At 38.2% G+C, this 25887-nt stretch overlaps 1 protein-coding gene across 3 annotated transcripts in view; it reads left to right on the forward strand.

Moving 5' to 3' along the window:
- Nucleotides 1-3929: 3929 nt before the first annotated feature.
- The window catches only part of LOC145786090 (polycystin-2-like protein 1), a 29187-nt gene continuing 7229 nt past the window's right edge, over nucleotides 3930-25887 (forward strand). For 2 of the 3 annotated variants that reach the window (XM_082597737.1, XM_082597752.1), the window contains exons 1-18: nucleotides 3930-4049; nucleotides 5709-5804; nucleotides 6395-6523; nucleotides 8071-8184; nucleotides 10272-10402; nucleotides 11482-11616; nucleotides 13341-13459; nucleotides 14046-14133; nucleotides 15896-16035; nucleotides 16538-16649; nucleotides 17084-17200; nucleotides 17646-17833; nucleotides 18248-18412; nucleotides 18806-18926; nucleotides 19488-19586; nucleotides 20464-20597; nucleotides 22562-22679; nucleotides 25065-25264. In XM_082597737.1, the coding sequence (XP_082453863.1) occupies nucleotides 3977-4049; nucleotides 5709-5804; nucleotides 6395-6523; nucleotides 8071-8184; nucleotides 10272-10402; nucleotides 11482-11616; nucleotides 13341-13459; nucleotides 14046-14133; nucleotides 15896-16035; nucleotides 16538-16649; nucleotides 17084-17200; nucleotides 17646-17833; nucleotides 18248-18412; nucleotides 18806-18926; nucleotides 19488-19586; nucleotides 20464-20597; nucleotides 22562-22679; nucleotides 25065-25264 (2279 nt within the window). In that variant the 5' untranslated portion in view covers nucleotides 3930-3976. Of the gene's footprint in view, nucleotides 4050-5135; nucleotides 5214-5708; nucleotides 5805-6394; nucleotides 6524-8070; nucleotides 8185-10271; nucleotides 10403-11481; nucleotides 11617-13340; nucleotides 13460-14045; nucleotides 14134-15895; nucleotides 16036-16537; nucleotides 16650-17083; nucleotides 17201-17645; nucleotides 17834-18247; nucleotides 18413-18805; nucleotides 18927-19487; nucleotides 19587-20463; nucleotides 20598-22561; nucleotides 22680-25064; nucleotides 25265-25887 lie in introns of all 3 variants that reach the window. The other variant, XM_082597746.1, reaches the window with a different exon arrangement.

Genomic DNA, 25887 nt, shown 5'->3' on the forward strand with positions numbered 1-25887 from the left:
CCAACCGGTGATTTCATCAAACAATAACTTTTAAGAAATAGGTCAGTGTTCAATATTTCCGTAGTTCATCTCTATGACGACATCTTACCATGAGTTCACCTTTGTTGTTTTACAATCGTAAACATATTGTTAAAATTTGCAAATTTTGGATTAGCCTACTGTACTTAATTACTTGCCTTTTCTTTTAATCTGAAAGTGCTTTATATTCCTCCACACAAACAAGTTTTACACACATTATTCATTCTATTTCCAAAACCAACATCTATTCATTCTAAAATACGCCAATTCAAAAATTGGTGTTCTAAACTCACAAATAGCCTACCTCTGTGACTCATATGCGTAGCCAGGGGGGGGCGAAAGGGGCCATAGCCCCCCAAATTTTCCAAGTTTGGATTCCGAAGTTGAGCCCTATGTTGAACATGTAATAAAATTTGTAGAAATTGATAACGTTTTCAAAGACATCTGGCTATTAACACTCCCCCAGGACTTGTTTTCGACACACAGAAAGACACCAATAAATTTTGCAAATCGTAAATCGCGCAAATTTTACGCGATTTACGTTTCTTTGAACTAATTTGTGGAAGCAATTTCAGAATGGCTTACTCTGTTGGGTTTTTGTGTAGTTATTGAGTTTTTGTGTAGCTGAGTTTTTGGTGTTCTCTAATTTTAGCCGCACTTTTTGCCCGTTTGTGTGTAAGAGCTATACCTTTAATAAGTTAATATAGCTGTTTATCTGCTAATAAACTTCATACAAATATTCCCCTAAAAGTGTTTCCAGAAAGCGCTATAATCCATTATTTGAGTGTAATTTTTCAAAATTTTTCCGGGGGAGCATGCCCCGGACCCCCCTAGAATACGCGTGCCTTCGGCACGCTCTAACCCCCCACCACTTTCATTGCTTCCCTTGCTCAACCCATTAGGATACGCCACTGCACATCAGGTGGCGATGGCTAAAATCAAACACTTTGTTGTTCTCTTCAATTCATCAAATATTTGGCCCCCCTCAAATTTTTTTTCTGGCTGCGCCACTGCTCTGTGTCATCGAAGCGGAGTTAGATCAGCAGCGGTTCTACTGTCATCAGGAGATTATAAATATTCGATAAAAGAACCTAGAACCCCCACAAGTCTAAAATTTTATTTTCATCTGATTTTCAAATAATCTTACGGTATTTAGTAGGCTATTTACATAAAATTAGAAGAGTAGCCTAGTCAAAAACAAAATCGCATTTATGAACCATTGAATGACGAAGAAACGTTTGCTGCGTAAATAATGTTCCGAAAGAGTGCGGTAGAGAACTGCGGTTGCCAAAAATCAAACGAGTTTCCTAAAATCCTAATTTGTTTACGCTCTGGTCTGAGAAGTTTGTCTAGTCTAGAAGGCAGCGTTGCCAGATGGGGAAATAGGATACCAAATAAAAAAATTCTGGTGAAATTTAGAGGTCTTTGGTATTAACCTTTTTGACCTTGGAACCAAACAACGTTTTGGTGAAATCTGGTGAAATTTTCCCCACTCGAGTTTTTCCAAAATTTTTAAAAATATTTAGCAAAAATATCTCTGCTCGTACAAAAAACGTTTTGCAAGAGGTTTGCGCATGCGTGATGGCAGTGTGTTGCAAGTTCAGAGTGACCAATTTGCGCTCTTCAATCAATTTTTTGAATCTGAGAGCAGCACTGTACCAGCAATCGTGTAGCCTTTGCCACTGGCATGATTGCAGGCAGTGGCGAGACACTGGTTTTTGGAGAGTTCTTTTTACCAAAACTGGCCAAAATGGCAAGTTTTGTATTTAAAATTAGTGAAGGAGGTTGTTTTTTGCCCAAAAACTAAAAGTTTATCAACATCAGTGACCTTATACATAGGCTACATGCATACAGTGGCCACTTAATTCATTTTCATGGATATCCTGAGCAGGATAGGCTATGCCAAAATCTTTCAAATTTTTCATCAGGATGTTATTGCATCTTGGAGTGTATTTTAAGGTAGCCACTTTAACAAGTCGAAATTCTGCCACTGAAATTGATTAGAATGAAACCGCCAACCAATCACAAGCTACGGTTTAAGTGACGTAAAAAATGGCGAAAAGAAGATGATAGAAAGCAAATTAAGTAATGGATTTTTTGTCAGCTGGTTGGTTTAGGGGTTAGGGCTAGAAAGTAGTCATTTCATTGACGCGGGTTCGATTCCCACTACTGCTATTGCTCTTTTTCTTCTGTAATTACCAAATAAAGTTCAAAACAAGCATTAACTCTCTGGATAAGTGCGAGAAGGATCACAATTGGACGGTTAGTCATTCGCAGTGGCAGAATTTCGACTTGTTAAAGTGGCTACCGTATTTTAACCCTGGCAGTAAAAGTTTCCGCTTTTAAAGTAAAAATAACAACTTTTTTGGTTAAGAACTTTTGATGTTTATACTGACAATTATGACTGCTACAGTTATAATCCGTGTATGCAATGTGTGACAAAACATGTGTTTTGCATGATTATTCGTTTCATTTTAGTCTTATGTCTCAAAAACTGCTTGTATTTTTAGGCGAAATTGCTTTATTTAGGGTGTTTTAAATATCTGGTGAAATTGTATGCAATCTGGTGAAATCTTCGTTACTTTTTGGTGCCAAGCAGCTTCCAGCATCTGGCAACGCTGCTAGAAAGTCAATAAACTGGTTATCGTATAATTATCGATTTTAACATGTTGTGGTAAACTAGCTCACAGTCACCACAAAAATACTAGAAGTTTTAAAATTATTTCAATTTTTAGTCTCATTCGATGTTGAAGATTGTTTTTTTAAGGAGGTGGGCTACCGTCATTTTCTGTCAATCACAAGGAAAATATTTCAAGTAACCAGTGAATGGAAAAGTATTTTATGGTCAACTTTAGCCTATGGTAATTTGCAGAAAAACTAATAGGCTATCAACAAAGCTTATATCATAGAAAGTAATTCTGGCTTCAAGACTAGAAAGTGGCTAGAATACCGCTTGAAATTGAATATGATCCCAAAAATAATGGAACTGGTTTTGGTTTGACTAGAACGGTTTAAGTCTACTAGTGATGTCTCTGATTTTACATGATGCTACAGGCATGCCAAAGCCAGGGATATCTATAACTACGGGATTGGAAACTCTATTCAGTGCTATACATCAGTAGGGTCATCACATTACTACGACTACAGAAAGATTAACAAAATAAAATGCAGACTAAAAGATATACAAAATTCGATTTTACAATAATAATACAAAATGTACACTCATATTAAAACTTAATTGATTATAAAAGTACATTTACGTTGCTAGAAAAAAAAAGATGAATCCAAAAAATGAATGAATGCAACGAGTCCAAAAACCGGATACTGTTGTTCTTTAGCATTTTGCGTACTGCAAATAGGATCAGAAGTAAATGAGGAGTGTTTAGCAATCAGTGAAATATGCTGTTATATCACCAACTTGTTCACAGACCAATCCAGTACGAAACCAACACGTTTACGATGTCATCAGAACTAAAACCAATAGTCATTCTGGAAATTTTTTAAGCAGCAAACAAAATACAACATGACTACACTAATGGAATACAAACAAATAAACAAACCAGGCAAGCGTAGACCTTACAATTTGCAGCAGGTGAATTGATTGTTACACTTTTGGTTGTTCGTTTAGCCTACTACTTGCTGCCCTTTGAGGTCAATTTATGTGATTATTTATCACAGCAGCACACATAGAAAAGTGACCCTACTGGTGTATAAAATGGTTTTCAGTTCCATAGAGTTTCCAATCCCGTAGTTATAGATATCCCTGGCCAAAGCTATTTAATCACTTGATTGTATGCTGCTGTGGACAGTTCAAAGATTCTTTGGAGCTGGTTTACAAGCTCCGATTCTTTTTACAATTTCATCACTTTGCAAAAAATCATTACTCGCCCTGTTCTTTTATATATTCTTGTAGTTTTTTAGCATTTTTTTATGATGTTTTTAACTTAAGCAAACTAATATGTCTGCAAGAGTCAGCCCTACTAACTTGTCAAGTAAGACAGAAGAGTTTGAACTTGATGCCGTTAGCCGAGGTATGTACAACTTTATTCTGTTGGTGTCATCACATGAAGAGTAACACCATGTTATTTTCATTAGCTAACTTGTTTATAGAGTGTGAATATTTAAGTTTGTTTATATTCTTTCTGTGCATTGGCTCATGTTTCATGTTGTATTTTTGTCATCATCATCGTTTTGTTTGATGTTTAATTACAAACAATGCTGCTCTGAGGTAAATTTCTCAGTCATGTCAACTTAATTTGTATATATAGTGCTTCCTACTTAAAAAAGCAATAATGCAACTTGAAGCGCCCATAATTGACATTTGTCTGTAAAATGTTAAACTCACTTTAGTTACTCTTAATCGTTTAAAACATATTTAATTAAAACAAAATAATTAATTATATTTGAGTTGTGTATTGTATTGAAATAGAATATCAGTGTCTTTGCTGTGTGTTTAAGTCATTGTTGCCTTGCCAACTTCATCCACGTGAGTGCTGACACCATGAAATTCCTGCTATTTAAAAAAATGCCCTGAAATATGTAAGAGCAGAAGTGCACCACTCATAAATATTTAATTTGTATATATATTGCAAAGTGATAGCATTAATACGCAGTATAATGCTTTGCTAGATGCAGAGCACATCAATAACAGCAGAATTATTTTCCTGACATAGGCCAAAGTGTTTTTGAAGCATTGTTCATCTTTTGATAACAAATTTATTAGTAATATTTTTATAATATTTTTCCATTGTATATATATATAATATGTTGAAATAATTTCATGAGCCATCTTTAGCAAGAAAATAAATGTTATCGCTACTGACAGTACAAAGTAGGTGGTTATACATGGGGACATAACATCGCAGTGTTTATGAGCACTTAATGAAATAACAAATAAGTAATCCAAAGCTGTTTTGATTTTCAAGTAATTTTAAGTGCCAGCAAAGCAGCAATAACCTTAAAACAAGCACAAAAATTGGTGAAAATAGTTAATTGACCCAACAGTTGATGCCTGAGGCAATAATATAATTAAATCTGTAGAAAGTGTATTGTCTAATTATATAATGTCAGGAAAGCAAGTTAGATTTTTGTATTACAAGTTAAAGCATGTATTTCAGGGTTTCTTTTTAGTTAATTATTTGAGAGACAGTGAAGCGAGTGCAGTACAAAGTTGGAACATTAAGAAATGCCCAAAGGTAATAAACTAAACGTTTGTTTAAAACAAACAGAAGATGTGTACCTACACTCCTACAGTATACACAACATGTTTAAAAAGAGGTTTTAAAAAACTTAGTTATTAAAGCTCAGTGACTACAGCTTGATGAAAAATTTTGGTATGGTATGGTAGGCTATAATAGGTATGGTACTATGGTAGTTGGTAGGCTAGTTTATTACTCTTGAGATTTGCTAGTAAAATACTATGAAATTCAGTATTATTACAGTAGCAAAGTGTGGGAATGGTATTTAAATTTCTGTGTGTATTTTTTGTCATGTTGAGCAATTCTATTTGTGTTTTACAGTGTGGTTGTACTGGTCTCAAAGTGGTTTGTAGTACTTAGTGATAGTGGGTCTGTTTGTTTGGGATTCTTTTTGTGTTTTTGTAATTTAATACACACTGAAAAATCTTAAAGCTAATGTAATTGAAAAGTTAAAGCATTACGTAATGTTTTGTTTTTAAATTGCATTTGCAGGAAGTCGTCGTCCAGACAGTGCAGAATCACGGACAGCTTGGGATGATGGGGATCAACCTCCAGCCTTTATCAACACTGTGTCGGCTGGTGTGAATGGTTAGTTGTTTGTACAACACTGGTTTTGCTTATGGCTTGTTCTGATTAAATCTGCCTGAGGTAATCAATAAATGACATAATTTTACAAAATGTTTAAACATAACAAAATTTATGCAAGTGGGGTTTATTGAGGGTTATCCCAGTCAGTAAAATCTGTCATTTTTACATTGACTTTGATGTTGATGAAACAATTTTTGTGAAACTTACACAATACATCATATTTCAAGGTAACTTCATTCATTACAACAACTTTGTTACACAACACACCGGGAATGGCCCGTTTCGGTGAGTCCGATTCGGTGAGTCCGATTCGGTAAGTCCGATCCCTTAACGGGGGATTTTTTCAATTTTTTTTTAAATTATTGGGTACCGCAGCCTAATTATCATTGCCGTTTTAGGGTTAGGGGGTTGGGGTTAGGGGTTAGAGGTTAGGAACTCACCGAATCAGACTCACCGAATCGGACTCACCGAATCGGACTCACCGAATAGTAGCAGACCCCAACACACCACATTTGCAGTTCATGCACTATGTAGTAAGTATGACCGACTCTTGTACACCCCTCTGAATTTCACCACATGTTTGTTTTCAGATTACGATGATCACCCTGTTGAGATGTCCAGCGAACAGTATGTCACCACCCCATACAGTGACCATCATTACAGCAATAATTTGGAAAATCCAACTGGGATTTGGGTTTCCTTCAAGAAAGGATTGAGAGGTTCGTATTTTCATTGGGTTTACCGGTACTGCTTGATTTGTCCATGGTAGGGATTTCATCTTAGCTAATAAATATCATAAGCATGAAAAAAAGCAGAAAGACCGATTTTTTTATAATAACAGACTTGTTACAATAGAAACCATGTCTGAAAACGCAGATATGTCATCTCCATACTTATCTGAATTTTCTACATTGAAACGACGACCTATGTGCAGTATGATTGATTGTAATTTTGCATCTTGGTGAAAACTGCTAAACTTTTGCTACGAGGTCAGATAGACTAGCGTACAATTGACAGCAGCTTAGATTGAAGTTAATCTTCAGCTCCCAAATTATAGATTAAAATGTATGAATTCTTAATTATCATGTCAAATGATAGACTGAAATATCGCCATCTTTGCATTGTAGAGTTAATGAAGGCTGAAATGTCACCAACGGTTTATGAAACCTTGTCATGACAAATATTTTGTTTCGAAAAAATAGGCTCATCGAGAGACCCCCTGTTGTAGTAGAAAGTTTGTTGTAATAGTTGTAGCAATTTGCCGTTATCAGCATCAAAGATGTATCTCATGTTGTTCCTAATCGGGCTGTAGTATGAGGGGTATCCTGTATCGACCTGTATTGTTTCCTGTACAAAGCGTTATAATTGTATTGACACCTTTCACAATGGCCGCTGTGTCGCCCTGATCTGTCTACTAGCACCTACAACAATAGATAAGTGTTTGGTTACTGTTAATCTTTTTCCCATTTTTTGTTGCACATAATTGTGCACGTTTTGTTTTATTCGTTACGTCATAGTCTTGATAAAGTCAGGAGTTTTCACTATTCGAAGATTTGATTAATGTTACGTTTTGTCATAGTATTTTGTCACCATTATGAGCACAGGTATATTGCAATAGCACGAGCAACGACAATGACAGTGCAAACTTGTTGGTAGATTTGTCTCAATTATTCTATTGACTGTTAAAAGTCGTGTTCTTCTTAACTTTGTCCAGTCTCACGTTCTTGTGGTAATCACCACCTCCAAGCTGCAGTATTATATTTTCCGGTGAAGGCTGTGATAAGAATTCATTTAACCTGCGGCATAAATATACCTTATTGCCCTTGGCGTCGTTTGTTCTGTTTCTTTGAGGAAATGGCCAGTAGCTTAATGCTGACTGGCTATCTGTTGTTGCAAACTTGGAGACATCACTTTAGTCGATTGCTGGTTCTTCAACTTAGATGGAACTTCTGGAAAAATAGTAATCGTTTTTATTTGTTTAATAATGTGTGAAATACAAGCTGCATATTAAATATTAGATATATATGGATTTTTCTTTGAATAAAGTAATACAGATTACAAGTACTGAAACTAAGTTCATAATCCACTTTTCGTTTCATTAATGCAAAAATTTCAGTTAAATTTCAACACTGAATATAAAAACAGTGTAATTTTTGAAATTTAGGCTGAATCGGAGTTTAATTTCGGCAATTTACCCGAACCCGAATATTCGAATCGAACCCGAATATTTGAGAAGTTTATTGACGATTTTCAAATCTTGCTTCAGGTTTGTGGGGGACTCGTCAAACTGAAGACACCCAAGCCGACAGGGAGCTCTACATCCGGACCACCATCCGGGAACTCGTGGTGTACATCTGCTTCCTCATCACTCTATGCGTGTGTACGTACATTTGTGGATAGAAATTGAACGCAGAATGTGTGATTATGTTGAAATTATGACGTGTGGTGATGTCAGTTATATTAAAATTGTAATCCGCGATTGGCTTAGACTGCCAACGTAAACATTTTTGCGTAGATTTAATGTCTGCAAAGCATGAATCAATGTAAAAAATGGCTGATTTGCTGGCTGGATTATGCAGCGGGAAGCTAGTCCAATCCATCATCAAGCCTGTCGTGAAGTTTCTTGTTAAGATACTGTCCTGTGCTCTGTGCAGGATTCGAATTGACAGCACTTTGATTTTCCACCACGCTACAGACACGCAACGTTTCATTCAATTCCGTGATCTCAAACATTCTTAACTTTTATCCAAGTTATTTATTAGTTTCTCGCACCGGAGAAGAAAAATACTTGGGGAGTTTGTTTTATCTTCACATTTATTAATAATTTATTATTCAACTTAATAAACTCCAAGTAAACAATACAAACATAAATATTGATGAGGGCAGGTGAAGCGGCAGATCCATCTTTTATAAATTTTGTAATATGATGAAATTAATAAGTTTTAAATTGCTTGCTTTTGAAAGAAGTCGGGAGCGTTTATTTACAATTGGTAATTTCGTCAAATAAGAGTTTCATTGCTTTTCCTTGCATGCATGCGCACTAGAAACACATTGTAAATATGAGCATCATCCCCATGTTTCGGGAAGCCGTTCCCTCAAGATTCACTGTGTGTTTTGGCATGGCATGGTAAAAAGTTAGATCACCGAAATAAAATTTTGGTGATATTTGAGATGTGGAATAAGCTACATAACAAATATACATTTAGTGATACAGCAACGTGTGTGAGGTTTTGTGTATTTTGGTTCCAACGCTCGAGGAAAGCTGCTCAAGATAGGAATACTGCAGCAAATTTATCTGCCTTGTGTTGATGTTAAAGTTTCCATCTCAAAAGTGACGTTTTGATTGCGTAATCGAGGGAACTCCATTGTTGACTTTTCTCGTTATCGCTTTCGATGATGGCGCTCGTCTATTGTACTCACATCGCTCGTCTATTGTTCTCAGCCTTTCTAGCCATGACCGCTGCTTATAGGGCTTCTTGTGAGCACTTAGACACTTCAGGCTCCGCACAATAGTGCTCGTATACTTTTGCTGTTGCGCTTATTACACTACGGCACCTTTTTCTATTCTTTCACATATTTTTTGTGTAACCGTTCGAACTAAACGTTGATTTGAAATATAGTACTGTGGTCTCCGCTTATTAAGCCCACGATTAATAGGTCCACCCGCTTATTAAGCTCAATTTGGTTCGGTCCAGAATCACTGAATGTTTAGGAGTGGCAGAGAATCGTCCCCAGCTTAATAAGCGGTAGGCGGTTTAATAAGCCCAAAATTGTCCGGTCCCGAAGTGGAATTAACAAGCGGGGACTACAGTAGTTAGTTTCGTTTTGACGAAGAGATTTTTGTTTTAATTTTGTTGCGTACCGTATCTCATTATGTTACTTTGTTGTTTGTTGTTAAATCGGAACAGACAAAAATTTTCGAACGCAGAAAGTCCATTACAATTTAAGAAATGGACGGTCTTGAACCACATTCTATAAAGGCTTACCAATTATTCAGACTAACAAGTGGGAAAGGCGGAAATATTTCAAAGATGTTTTGTTTTAATTTCGTTTCAAATTGGTTTTCCTGAAAAGAACTTTGTTTCATCTCTGTTTGTTCCTCTTGAAATATATTATATTTGTTTTCGTTTGAAATTTTTTTTCAAACAGTTTTAATTTTTTTGCAGCATGATTAATGATTATTTTATGTTTTTCTTGTAGATGTGTTGAATTTGTCAAACCACAGCGCTTTCGATGATGATTAAACTTCTAAAGCACCTAAAACAGCAAAAATGGTATCGGAATAAAAGCGTTTCCAGTCATAGAGTTAAATATCATGGCAATCAAATATTCAGCTGAAAGCATCGTGACCTTTCATAGCCTCGGCGATGACACGTGCCCTCTTTTGACACAGGGAGAACATCTGCACACACAAACACCATTGTTACGATTCACAATCACCATTCTTGCCCATATCTTACATTGCAGTGACGTTTGGGATGACGAGTTCCACCCATTATTACTACACAAAGGTGATGCAGGAGCTCTTCATCGACTCTCAATTCCCGGACACAAAAAACACCTTCAGAGGGATGACAACAATGCAGGACTTTTGGAGAGTAAGGACTGTCTGTCATCTCGTGTATTCAGTTTTATTGTGTCGATGACGCTTTAACGAAACAACACAATATCGCACTGACTCTCAACCATTTTAAAGTGGCGAACCTTTTTCAAAAGCATCAAGCATGCAGATTGCCTTAAACCTCTGAGGATGACCTTGAGTGAACGTTTTTTTAATTCTTACATGTACCGGTACTTAATTTGCTGTTTTTTCCTAAAATTATTGAATTCGCCTCCCCAGTGAAGCTTTATGGACCCCAGATATTCTGTAGGTCTCAGGTTGGCAATACGTGCAGCCTTTTAATTTGTACGACATGTACAGTGCGCAACTGCGCATTGTGCATGGCATTAGTAGCTAAATAAAATCATGTTTTAAAGTTTTCAATAACTATTTGCTGGGAGAGTTTTTCAAAACTATATATAAGTTTAATTTCACTTCATTTTGTTGATATTCTTAAAGCTTCAAGTATCATCAAAGAACGTTGTTTTAATGTTTTATGATGTGCTCCACGGTATGAAATGATGAATCAATGCAAAAATGATCATTTATTGGCTGAAAATTAGACAAGGTTTTGCATAACACCATAAGCAGATTATATCGGCTGGATAGATTGGGACAGCGTGAAATCAAATATTTGCTTTTGTGTGTCTCTGCCTTCACTTCACTACTTCTTTCATTTTGAAGCGAGAATTTACTAGCTGGAGGCTAGTCTATCCAACTTACAATCGATTTCCCAACTACATTTTGCTTTCCACTTTCAAGCGTTCTGCCTTTATTTCTAAAAGTGGGATTACATCAAATATAGTTATTACTTTCTAAAACCTTTACACTACAGCCTGTTTCACTCTTAAAGGGGGGTCATCAGAAGGTCCTCATTTAAATAGTATCAAAATCAATTTAAAGTTCCATTTAAATAAAACCTTCTGATGATCCCCTTTTTAGGGTGAAACGGCTGTAGAGGTTTTATAAAGTAATAACTAGATTTGATGTAATTTTCTCTACTTGCCGTTTTTGCTTGGCATTGAGCACTTTAGTGTTAGTAATATTTGTTGTTTAAAGTGGAATATATTTGTGCAGTTTGCAGAAAACCCCTTGATGGATGGATTGTTCTGGGAAAAGTGGTACAACAATCAGAACGTATCACAAGATGATCTCGGCTACATTTATTATGAGAACAAACTCCTCGGCGTCGCCAGAATGAGACAATTGAAGGTTTGTCATGGATTGCTTGAAATTGCTTTACGCAATATCACTCTACGCTGTGATCCATCTGTATATTGTTATCTTTATTATTATCAGGAAAGAAACGACCTGTTTTAGCCTGATGCTGCGTGGTCGCTGTGGTCGGAATGGCCCGTTTCGGTGAGTCCGATTCGGTGAGTCCGATCCCTTAACGGGGGATTTTTTCAATTTTTTTTAAAAATTATTGGGTACCGTAGCCTAATTATCATTGCCGTTTTAGGGTTAGGGGTTTGGGGTTAGGGTTAGGGGTTAGAGGTTAGGAACTCACCGAATCAGACTCACCGAATCGGACTCACCGAATCGGACTCACCGAATAGTAGCAGACCCCGCTGTGGTAGTAGCGGTTTAGACTAGCTTTCAGAACACAGTTACTTAGTCATGTGCTATGACGATCGATCACAGCACATGGCTAAGTAACTGCGTTACGACAGCTGACTACCTGATGCTGCGTGGTCACTGCTATCACAGCGACCACGCAGCATCAGGCTAAAACAGGTCGTTTGTAACTACATTTGTAAAGTAAGCAACGATCATGCTCTTAAAAGCTATACTCAATCTAATGTACTACTGTATCAGAAATATTGTCGTCTGTGCCCTTCTCCCCCCCGTGCACTGAATTTAAACATTTCACACGAGATTTTAAATCTCTACTCAGTAAAAATTATTTGTGTGATGTTCTTCTTCGTCGTGCGAGCCTCTGGGGCCGAGGGTCTATCCTTTTACCACCCCAGATTCACGATGTTCCCAGACTACACTGGAAGGCTACTAGACAGCAGCCAGTCTTTGGGTTCAACATCCATGACACGCAGACCTTCCACTCCGTTAGGTGCTTGAAGATGGTACAGTCATTGATGATGTGGTCTGCGGTCTGTTCCTCGGCACCACATTCACAGGAGGAGGAAGAGGCCATTCCCCATTAGTGCATGGTTGAGCGGAAAAGCCCGACGCCCGTGCGAAGACGGTTGAGGCGCATCCATGCCTGTCTTTGTAGTGTCAAGCCGATGGGACGTTTGTCGGCGTCGGAGATGAACGAATGGAGTCTGGTGGTACTTGATTTTTATTTAGCATTCCATTTATGGTCCGCCCAAGTAGCCGAAGAGATGTGTGTGTGATGTATGTGATGTTTATATATGTGGATAATCTGGTTAATGGTTATATACATATTGACCTATATGAAACGCGCATGCACGATTTATTTCAAAGTTTCAAACCTACCATGCATAATATCATTACATCATTGCTGTTGTTTGATTTTTGTTTGCCATGTTTGATTTTGCTCATAATTTGTCTTGTGAGAATGGGAGCGGACTGATGTCAGAAATGTGAGCTTCATTATTGCTCTTTGAAAAATGTGTTGTATTACCGACACTCGTAACTCTTCTGATCGTGATTGTATGCTATGCTTCTGTACTTTCTAACAATGGAGGCATCAGTGTAAGGGCAGGTGACTAAATAGCAATACAACACAGGTAAGTCATTAGCTCTTTTTCACTTCTAACATGCGATGGTGAAAATATTACTCATTGTCTGGTCAACCATCTGTTGCCATGTGTTGACAAAGCCAGCCATGGCACTTGCAAAGCCAACATTGAACGAATTCCCAACGATTTAGTTGCCATGGTCATCGGCCATCTCGACCATTAACGACCATTATCTTGAAGAGGATGAGAAAATTAAAACGTGTTCGCTTCTAGGTCCGGAACGGATCTTGCGAGGTGCATCCGGACTTTCAAGAGGAGATCACGACTTGCTACGATTCCTACTCGAAAGCGAAGGAAGATATTGATCCTTTTGGTCCTGAGAATGGCACCGCGTGAGTCGGATGCATTCGTTTATGAAGCGTTGATGAACCATAATGTTCTAGATGAAATAGTCTACAGTAGTTAATCACTTGATGATAGTCATGTTGTTTCCCACGTTTTGTCTGGAGACGTAGTGAACCATACGCGGACTATTACTTTCAGTGGTCATACGAAAGCTCGTTGTACACGAAAGCAGTGGTGTGTTGTACGTAGGTTTGAAATGCTCCAAGTTTAGTCTAGTTCTGATACCACACGCGTATCGATTGTTAGTTTCTTGCACATCTTTTTCTGTTCATATTTCTCGTTTTATTGTTTTATGAGTAAACAAACCTAATAATGCGTAAGAGTGCGTTGTAAATATCAAAATATGGATTTCCCCCACATTACATTGGATTACATTCTTAACATGTTTTTTGAAGTTTCACATTGTTGAAGAAATGAATAGGTTTAATCTGTCTAAGAACAGAATCTGCTCCGAGAAGGCGCAGATGGCAACGGGCTTGGTACATTGACCACCTGCAGTGCATTGTTGTTGTCTCTGGCGTGATGCAACTCACTAACAATTTCTATCCGTTGTTTTTGTGGCTCTCATCACAGTTGGGAGTACAAAAGCGAAGATGAGTTGAAGGGATCTAGCCACTGGGGACTGTTAGACTACACCTACTCCGGGGGTGGCTATTACCAGGTAGCCTAAGAGTGTACAATTTTGCAAACCACATATTCAGTACGAAATCGATTGATTGGTATTAAACTGCGTGTGGTGTTTTGGCGCAGCGACTATAATCGCACATTTGTGTTTTTTTTACTTCAACTTTTCGGTTTCTTATTATTATTTTTTTTACTTTTTGCTTCAATTTTTTTGGGTCAAAATGAATTTTGTTACTTTTGTATTGAATATGTGGCTCTATGCAAATATATTGTAACTAACTTTCATTCTATTAAACTTCTTTCGTATTTTTTACCGTTTCTAATAGTTGGACCTACCATTTATCGGCCGGCCAAGAGCATACTGGCTACGTCAGTTGGTACTCTCCCAACGGTTATTATGAGGTACCCCTGGTTGGATTGCTGTGCTTCAACAATCATCCTCAATCAAAATGCGATATTCTTGCATCGTTTTACAGCGTAGCAATGTTGAAATGATGTAAAAATAGCGAGAACATTAATTTTGTTGCTTGATTTAGTTGATTCCAAATTTTGCTTCATACTCCAAAAGTCTAAATCAGAGGTGACGAACCTGCGGCCCGTCAAAGAATTTTGTGCGGCCCGCAAAACAATTTGACAATCACTCATGCATTAAAGACAAAAAACATTTCAAAGCTGTTTTAAGCCTTCACTGGTACACCTTTCCTTTGATATTTTCTTGCCCTAAACAGTAAGTTTCAGGGTTTAAAGTTAGAAAATAGGAAAGCTATAAGGTAAAGTTGTGAAAACGCTATTCATCAACTTCACCTTGTATTTTTGGTCGATTTTTTACTGTTGTATGTTTCGATTCTGCGTAAGATAATTTCAACTGTGTTGGTTTTATTACTTTCATCTGCCGTTTGTTACTTTCATGAATAATATCTTGAGTCGCTTCTAAAACATTTCATAGTAGGTTACGATTAAAAAGTTGTGTGGCTCGATAACTTTATGTGTAATTGAGAAAGTGGCCCGCGACTGCAAAAAGGTTCGTCACCCCTGAACTCTAAATTCTTTTTATTTTGCAACATCTCAGCTTATCCGAGTCAACATTTCTCCATTTATTTAACGCCTTAATGATTTCTTGACTGTCATAACCAGCTTTCAATTTTTGTTAATTTTTCAATTAATGGGATAGTGGAATGTCCAATCATTTGGTAGAATGTTAATTTATAATAATTTGTAGCGTTTTGTCTTTATCCAAATTTCTTAATCTGGCAACCTTAATTTTCAATCATTCGGTAGAGTGTTGATTTCTAATTGAAAGCATTATGTTCAAATTCTTAATCTGGCAACCCAGCAATTAAGTCGACGTTTCTTATTGTATTCCTTGGTTGCAATGATGCGATGATTTGGCCGCGTTCAATTGGTAATGCTATTTCAACCCCGACTAGATGAATGACTTTCATTTTGGTTGGATGGTTTAAAAATCAGAACTAGTGCAGCGATCACCACGGTAACCGTGCTTGTTTACAGACACTCGAAGAAACAAACAAACAAAGACACAAACAAACAAACACACAAACAAACAAACACACAAACAAACAAACACACAAAGAAAGTAAATTTTTACTACTCCATCCTATATGCTTTCGGTCTTTAGTGCGTGGATTAGTACCAAATACCATGATAAATTACATTTATACGATAATGAAGTTCTGAGAAATTAAGCAGCCCTTTTGGCACACGATTTGTGTCTTTACTTACCGCATCTATTCTACGTATTGGCTGTAGCGAGTTGAAAATATCCTGACTTAATGTTTTAGGACCTGGCTGGCACCAAGGCCCTCTCATTGGCCAGAATCGAGAGTTTGAAGCAGAATCTGTGGCTGGATCGTGGCACCCGTGTTGTATTTGTTGACTTCACTGTGTACAACGCCAATATCAACCTTTTCTGCGTCGTAAGGTGCGATTTGTAGGCTCAAGTTGTTCTCCATTGATGGTCTTATGATCTTTCCCCATTTGTTTTGATAGGACGAACAAATCTAAAATAGCTTTCGACAATCAATGACATGCTTGAAAGTGAACAAGCAGACTGGCTTGCTTACTTTCCTCTCCGTTTGATGTAAGTTAGTGATTCTTAACCTTCTTTCGCACATTTTTACCCCTTCTCAAACAAGATTTTCATACTTAGCTCAAATACTTATCAGAATACGAGTAAAAATAGCTTAAAACTATAACAGCGTCTGTTGCAATTGAAATTTGTTACAAATAACTTACTTTCAAGAATGAGGGAATTTATTTTTGGTTTACAATTGCTAGCCTTTAACTACCAGACATAAGATTGTAGCTGATGGGAATTGATCGCCAATGACACATACCTGGGTTGGAGTCTATAAAATATTGCTGGGCATTGACAGCTGATGTTTTTGTCGCTAGCAATCTAACCTCAACCTTTCGTGTCACAGATTGGTTGTGGAATTTCCTGCCACAGGAGGCGCGATCCCGTCCTGGCAGTTCAGGACAGTGAAGCTGATCCGTTACGTCACTGGCTACGATTACTTCCTTATGGGTTGCGAGGTGATGCGGCAACAATGATATTTTTGCGGAAAATAACCGTCAAACAATGTTTTTTTGATGCTTGCTAAGATAAATTATAATCTCATTGTCCTGATGAGGAGTTAACTTTTCAGTTGGTCTATGGCCCAAGAAAGCTCATTAGGAGGCTAAGTCCAAAACTTCAAGTGGCTTGGTATATAAACCAACAGCCAATGTACTTTTGTAATATTAAAATACGCAAACGGAAGACGCCATACACGAGTTTCACCCTTGCTTGGGATCATCAGTGGTGCATGCACTGATGAAACTCGAGAATGGAATTTTCTATTTTCACTCCATCGGGACCTTTAATGACTTTACAAACTTCCACATCCTCATGATATTAAAACCTTCATCATCAAGTAACTACCCACCACACCACAGCGCAACGTTATGTTGTATCTTGTTCCATGCAGTGTCTCTACATGCTCTTCATATTGTACTACATTGTGGAGGAGGTTCTAGAAATTCGGAAGCACAAATGCTCTTACTTCAAAAGCGTGTGGAATTGCCTTGACATCCTGGTTATCTTGGTATGTTGTCAAATTATTTGAAGCTTTATATCTGTTTGCGTTTAGATGTGCTGCCCTTGGGCGGTTGTAGCAGGTGTTGTTTGTTCATCAGTATTCTTATGTGTAGTCAGGGATAAGATGTCTGTGCTAGAGTGTGAAAAAATGATATTAGATGTTTCATCATGTTTGTTTCTTTGTATTACATTTAACAATGCGCCACATAGGTACAATTGTAGATCATATCATCATTGAGTACCAATTATTTAAGGCACTTTCTACCATGCATCTCCTTTTGGACCATCTAATGGAGTGCATGATATGGTAGCACTTCTCGAAGCTACCTTGACCTGGTTTTTCACCACCTACCATGAACTTAAAAAAATAGTCTCATGCGAAAGAAAAAGAACAATTGAACGAAGTGTGCACGTCTACTATTAACACCAACAATCCAACATGCTGCTTTCAGCTTTCGCTGGTCGCTCTCGCTTTCAATGTCTACCGAACCGTGACGGTGAACTCGCTGTTGCAAACCCTCCTCAACAACCCGCTAACTTATCCCGACTTTGAGTTCCTTGGTTTCTGGCAGATGCAATACAACAATATGGTGGCAGTTGTCGTTTTCTTTGCCTGGATCAAGATATTCAAATACATCAGGTGGAGTTTTTTCACCCATTTTTTTAAAAAATATTTTGACGGTATCATTCACCCTTGAAACTTCCATAGTCATTAATTCAGGCTTCGAACTAGGTGATCGGTCTTTCATAAGTTCAATCCCTCACAAACACGATAAATTTGTTGATATTAAGCTTCCGAAGAAGCTTTTCTTATATATTCAAGAAAAACGTACGGCGAGTCCAAATTATATCAAGTTATTTTGTGTGTATCGCGATTTCGAATATTAAATTCTCTTGAGTAGGCTACAACTTTATAACAGGCATAGTAAAATCTTCTCTTAAGTAAAATCTTTGGTAAAAGCTTTTCTTAGTTTGAAGAAAAACGTTGTCTCCGTCAACCAAATAAAATTATCAGTTTGAAAAAGAATCCCTCATTTCATGTCTTCTTCTTCAGCTTCAACCGCACCATGACACAACTCCAGTCCACTCTCTCCCGGTGCTCCAAGGACATAGCTGGGTTCGCGATTATGTTCTTCATCATCTTCCTCGCCTACGCCCAGCTGGGGTACCTGGTGTTTGGCACACAGGTCAAAGACTTCAGCACTTTCCCTCAGAGCATGTAAGTAATAGTATCTTATTCAAATACATTTGACCGACGTTGAATCAACGTTCCAACTAATCACTTTGGATCAATATACGTCAGAATGTCAGTAACAAACGGCATTATCTCTACTGATACCTTGCAGTTGCCTGGTTTGCATCAACACCGATGCTTAATTTGTCGTGGAAGAAAAGAATCTCCTTTTGTATCAAGTTTTAAATTTTTCATTGTAACCAGTTTTTCACGTTGTAACCGTTTGCATTGCTTAATTAAACGTATTTTTTCTCACTCTCCATTTTGCTTCAAAGAAGCCTCGTCTTCATCCCGAAACATCAGGGTCCGTTTTCCTCCTGAAATATCAGGGTAGGCCAGTTGTTGTCTGCATTGCTTAAACGTTTGTTTAATTTTCAGCTTTACGCAATTCCGGATCATTTTGGGAGACTTTGACTTCCACGAACTGGAGGCAGCGAATCGTGTCCTCGGCCCCATCTTCTTCCTCACTTACGTTTTCTTCGTCTTCTTTGTCTTGCTGGTGAGTTCCTGAGGATCATGCCATGAAACTGAACATGTGTTCAACGAGCCAACTGACGTCACGCTTGCTTCCAGTCAATCTACTTTATGACGATGATAGCTTTTTGTTGTATCCAGCCTTATGCGTGGCGGTTGAAGATTTAGACTATGTGGACGGGAAGGCAAGGAAGCCAATCTTCGTGTCCACTTTCAGGCGTGCCTTTAAGTGTCCTGCCAGAAACACAGCCGCATGCTCTTGGGCCGTGTCGAACCGGCACCCTTACGAACTTCGAATCTGCGCTCTCTCCACTCTGCTATGCAGCCGACAACTTACTACTGTAGTACAGCGATGATAGCTTACTATTATTTACTCACTAACTATGATAATTACCTACTTATCTGAGAAACATCGATCATATGATCATCAATTGTATTGTCCTGCGCCCACAAAATGAAGAGGAAGGGAATGACCGCATGTCTTGGATGGCGAAACCAATTGCTTTCCAGCAGCGTCTTGTGCCAACTTAAAAACTAAGAATCTTTGAATAATAATTGATCGGGTTCGCAACAAATTGACTTTCAGAATATGTTCCTCGCCATCATCAACGACACTTACTCGGAGGTGAAAGCGGAGATCTCGATGCAACAGAGCGAGTTCGAGATATCGGATTATATCAAGAGGGTGAGTACGATGGTGTCAACTTAGAAGTGGATTTGGTTGGTGATGGTAACCTGCCACTCATGCATTCAGTTCCCATAACTTTATTGCTTACTTCACAATTGTCGATGCAAACGACCTGTTTTAGCCTGATGCTGGTGATGCTGCGAGTTCGCTGTGATAGTAGCGGTTTGCACCAGCTTTCGGAACACAGTTTCCTAGTCAAATATAGTTATTAGTCTCTAAACCCTTGACAGCCTGTTTCACCTAAAAGGAAAATCATCAGAAGGTCCTTATTCAACGAGTAAGATAAGGCTAAAATAGGTCGTTTGCATCCACAGTACAGTTGTGAAGTAAGCAACGATCATGCTGCTAAAAGCGAAACTCAATCGATTGCGTAACTTTATTGATAATGATATTGCTGTTATTCTATCTCAGTCGACGATTTATTTCCTCGGTCGTCTTTGTAGCTGCCAACTCGCTCAAACCGAAATTAGAAGGATTTGTTGCAACACGGTGGCACAAGATAACGATTTTAAAAAGTTGACTAACCATAACCAAGAAAGACGTTGAAACAACGCAATATGCCTGAAACTAAACTGGCTTTTCGTGTTTACTTCATAATATATCATTGCCACTTAGTATCAATTTTGTTTGTAAAAAGCATCACTGAAAGATGCTGCTGATATCAGACAGCAAAATCCGTCATTTTACATTGATTCAACGTCTGCATACTTTGAATCAATGTTAAATGATGGATTTTTTCATCTGGGCTGATTTTAAGATGATTTTCGAATTTCCAGCACAAATACCAAAATCTAGTTCAGCATTTCCATTGTAACAGTTTCAGCTTTGGTAACGTTGTTTGTTCAATTATGACCTCACATAACTGTTTTCTCAGGGCTACAACAAAGTCCTGGAGAAGTTGTCCTTGAAGAAGGATCGTATTCGGGACATCCAAGATGCGATGCACTCCGCCGACATGAACCAGGACAAACAACTAGACTGGGAGGAGTGGCGTCTCGACTTGAAAATGTGAGTGTGTTAAGAGAACGATTCTTTTTAACTCTTCAAAGTTGTGGTTGTGTCCTGTTGTGGTTGTAACATTGTCACCAAGTAATGTGACACACAACTGCATCTCCTGCGGAGGATTTCCTTGCATCGTGGAATGCCTCACTCTAATTTCTTATGTATCTAAGATCAGGGTTTTATCGCGAAACGAAGAAAATGCTGGTCTTGCAGGCCTGGATGTTACATTTGGACGCTTATCAGGGTTGCCAGATCCAAAGTAGCTTTGCCTGCCAAATGTTTTATAAAAACCGCCAAAAAACTGCCAAATTTTTCAGGGCTTCAAAAAAAACTGCCAAAAAAAATGCCAAACTGTTAGTGTTAGTAGTTACGGTACTTGTCCTGTTAATCAGAAAGGTCATACACCATACTATTTGGTGCTACATATAGCTCTGTCTGATGGTATATTGTCTTAACTTAACTTGATAGACCACTTAGTATGAATAATAATACACAAACTGCATGTATCAAGCTAAATTAAAACAAACTTTCAAAGGTTGTATGCAGCCACATAGTTGGAGCTATCAAGCATCAACTAAGCGCAACCAGACGAAGGTGATAAAAACCAATTGGCCTTGTAGTGCATGTTTTTACAAGTGGATGTGGAGCTATTCTGGCATCCGATGGGTTTTCACATGCAGTTATAATATCAAACAGCTGTCTAAAACTTTTGCATTGCAAATATTCTGTTTGAATAAGCTTAACTGAAGGTGATCTACAGTGGCGTATATAAAGAAGGGGGACCACCCCAGGCGGCACGTCTAGGGGCGGCACTTGCAGACCACAATTTTAGATTTTGATTATAATCTGATAAAAAAACGCATGTCATTTTCACATGCTTTTTTACATGCCATATATAATTGACTGCATGTACGGTAGCCTACTGGTGAGGAACTTCCGGTACCAATTCAGCAGCTCAAGTCAACAAAATTCCTGGTAGGCTGCACAGTGACCGTGTGCTCTTCGAGACAGTAGCCTCCCGTAGGCTATAGGTTTATGGCCTACCTGTATGTCAACGTGTTTTGCCCAGCCAGCCATTCATACACAGTACAGCATACCGGTAGGCCAAATACGATCCGGTTCAAATTTCTACAAGATCTCTGGCCTAAGCTATACTTTCAACTCAAACGGTGCGATTGCGCATCATTAACCATACCCTGTTAACACTTACTATTGGCAAGAAAATAAATGTCAAAACCGCATCCCTCCAGCTGCCCAGTCCAACTCCAACTTTGGTTGGTGACTGGTGAGACTGGCCAGTGGCCTCTGGTCTGGAGCTTCCATTTCAATAAATCAGGAATTCGGAGTTTCCAGTCCATAAATTAAAGTTTTTTGATGGACTTTTTTGATGGACTTTTTTGAAAAAACTGTAGAGGTGAGTTGTACCAGTACCGTAATAATTACAAAAAAATGCCAGACACAAAAATAAAAAATGCCAAAAAAATGCCAAACTGCCAAACGTAATTTTCTCCTGCCAAACGCTTTCAAAAAACGCCAAATTTGTGGAATTTGGCAGGAAAAACGCCAATATGGCAACCCTGACGCTTATGGAAACCGGGAGTAAAACTCCAAACGGCAGCGTGCGGCGACTCGTTGACGATTATGACGTCACAAACTATGAGCTGGTTACATTGTGACGTGGTGCGCCCTGAAGCGCTTGGTTTGATTGAGCGAACAGTTTAGCCACTGCCCACTTCAACCTTCAACGGAGCAAGAAATCCCAGATAACATGGTCATTGGTCATGCTGTGCCTTGTTAGTTGATTGACATCTGCAACACTAGAAATGTTTCAATCAATTATGTTTGCGCTGAATTGTTGAATGTGGCTAAGCGTGGTGTGCAGATTCATCGCGGGCTGATTTAACCTTGGACGTAAGCAATCAGTTTGTCTTGGGAGGTGATTTCAATCGCACCAACTGTCTGCATTCCAGGCGTGGCATTCCAGACGCCGAGATCGAAGCCGTGTTCGCCAAGTATGATCAAGATGGCGACATGATCCTCAGTGGAGATGAACAGCGCAAATTACACGCCGATCTCGAAAAGCACAAGGTTGGTGCCACGGTTCAAATTGGTGCACGGCTCAATTTGTAGTTTCAAAGCAAATGCTTGTAGTTACCATGTGTAGGGTTTAAGGTAGTGATTCTCAACTTTTTGTAGTCACGGACATTTTTCAGAGAAATTCATCTCCAAAGCTTGATGAGTGACCTTAACCCATTTGTGCCGAAAGTGAAAGTACTTAAAATTTTTTTTTGAAAATTTAAGTATTGCATAATCATGACCTAAAAAAGATTTCACAATTAATTTTTTCTTAATTATGTTAGTACTGGTCGAGAAAAAGACCGTCCTACATATAGGACGCTAGGCAAATCCGCTATCAAATTTCGCAAGTTTCTTGTGCGTAATGCGTAGGCATAATCGTTATCGCTCAAAGTGATAAATGGGAAATCTCTTGTCATCGAGCATTTTATTGAAACGAAAGTTCACAAAATACGAAGATGAAAATTAGTAAAGCAACACATCACTGAAATAAGTCATTTAGCGGATCGAAATCGCTTTGAGGCCGAATTCGCCTACGTCAAGATGCCTTCCATGTAAAAACGCCAAGAGAGAACTAAAAAATTATCAAAAATTTCAGTAAATTACGATAATTATGTTATTGTTCTAAAAACAAACACAACTACATTGTTATACAGCGTAGAAATCATAGGGAATCGCTGTTTGATACCACTTGATGCGTGAGAATTGATTGTCGCTTTTGCTTCATTTTGCTAACACGTGTGCCTAGCGACCTATATAGGACACCAATCTTTTGAATCAATTTTCTCGAAAACTTTGCTGCCAATTAAATTTAAACCTTTGCTGTAAAATATGTTGATACATAACGAATAAAGACAATGACAAATATTTTTGGAAGCTTATTTGCATATGCGAATTTATTGATATAATTCGACATACATCTTCAAAATTTCATAATTAGCAAAATCGGGAAAATTGAAAATGATGTCAAGTCTCAACAAAACAAGCAATTTTTGAAAAAAGTTGTGATATATGCTGCAAAAATACTCATAAACGTATTGTGACTTCATCAAAATCTAAAAACTGAACGTGCGAAGAAAAGTTTTAATTTGAGTAGGTGTCCTACATATAGGACGCTAGGCATAAATGGGTTAAGTTTAAATTTCGTAAAGTAACTCAAAGATGTCAATTTTAACGCTTAAAGTTGCTGACGTTAAATCAAACAAAGCAAAAATGACGGATTTTGCTGTCTGGGAAGCTGGTGTTGTGATACCTTTGTTCGTTATCGGTTCTACTAGAGCCGCGGTTGGACGCCGGGCTCATAATAAATTGTGATGGAATGATGCCTACTCGTCGATTGTGAATACATTTCCTTGAGCTTGATGGTTTCGCCCCAGAGAGCGCGCTATTCAGAACAAAACTTTTATTAAAAACGACTAAAGTAGCCGCGATTAAAATAAACAACAAATACAAAATTTCCAACTCTAGTTGCCAAGTTGCTTCATAATTAAAGACACCCGCTTTATATTATTATCAGGCAATAATTGCTTGCAATGCACGTCATAATAATGCAAACGAATTGCGAATTTGATCTTCAAATTAACTCATTTTATTTAAGTTGCTTTCATATTGTTAATTTAGTCTTATTGTATGATGAGGACACACGTACGTGTCGAAAACGTTTGAGTTTATTTTAATTATGTTATATTGTCTGTGTGTAAAAAAGTATGTTAAACCAGCTAAGGTTACTCTGTTTTATTTCTCTATAATCTTATTAAAACACAAAGTTCAATAAAAAATTGGCATTAAAGCTGTAAATGGCGATGGTGAGTTGTGGCTTCACTTCTGGACACGATATTTCCATTCCCATTGACGTCGGTACAAGCTGATTGTGCTTAATTTTACATACGCGTTCTATTCTTGTTTAGTAATGGCCTTGTTATCAAGGAAATGATGAATAACTTATAAATTTAATCAATTATTAATGTTATACGCCGCTAGCTGGAGTTGGATGAACAAAAGGTAAGTGCCTATCAGCTTTAGCAAATACGAACGAAGACATTTTCAATGAAATTTTTGATAGATATCGAAGTCTTTATCCGACTTGGCCAACAGTAATGAAGGAGTTGAACTGGAGAATTAACTTTGTCGTTCTCAGTTTTATTGTTGAAAGCTCGTAGCGTTGATGTTCTGAATGCCAGTCTTACGCTGAAACAGTTATTATTACATTAATTTTATGAGAATTTCATGAACTTAAAATTAAAGTAGGCAGCCAATGACAACACAGCTGGTCTTTTAATCTTTTGTGACGTCAAGCGATGGCGAATAGCATCACGATGCTGCGGGATAACTCGTAGTTGGCAGCAATAGAAATGGCTGGAATCTTATAAACTAAAAATAAATCTTTATAATGTTCAGGCTGAGCTTTCTAACGAATTGGAAGAGATTGAACTGAACAAGACAGACGCCCCAACCTTGGCTCGCCCCCCATCGGCCCATTCTAAAGGGGCGGCTTCCCATATCAGCCACGAGTCGGCCAACGAGAGTGATGATGAGGATGACTTTGAAGTTGGGCGGCCGTGTATGAAGAACATGGTATCCAAGGAAGACTTCCAAGTGTGAGTAGATCCCGGATAGCCGATCCGGTGATTAGCATTTGACCTCATGGGTCTCGAACTGGGGTCTGTTGATCCTGGGTGTGTGCGCAATTATTGGTCAGTTATTGTACCGCCATTTTTTAAATTTTTCTTGTTTTAAAAATGAATGTCCTCCATTATGTTAAGGGAACTAAAGGGGCCCCATGGTAAAAAAGTTTAAGAACCACCGGGTGAAATTGTCTCCCATAAAGTCACGTGGGTTCGATTCCCTGTCTGGTGATTTGGTCGACCATAAAGGGTCCCAGTTGAACCCTAATTCTTATGGTTTTCTCTTGCTTTATCTGCACAGCATATTCTGTCTGCTGCTGCAATCATTGTTATAATAATAACGAGTAATTCCATGACGTCATGGTCACGTTTTCTTGTTACGTGACACAAAGACTCGGTTGGTGTGTGGTTTGATAAAGTTGTGCAAATGTTCGTTAGATCATTCGATTGCGTGTTCAATCCTTTTCCCGATCATGTACTTATCATTGACGACCAACCGTGATATCAGCCTCTCTCTGATACTCGTTGTAGCGGATATCTACCGCCGCCTTACGGGGCTCGCATTGGCAATAGAACGGTGTTGCATCAGTATCTCA

The sequence above is a fragment of the Aplidium turbinatum genome, chromosome 2, assembly GCF_918807975.1.
Source record: "Aplidium turbinatum chromosome 2, kaAplTurb1.1, whole genome shotgun sequence".
NCBI classification, from domain to species: domain Eukaryota; kingdom Metazoa; phylum Chordata; class Ascidiacea; order Aplousobranchia; family Polyclinidae; genus Aplidium; species Aplidium turbinatum.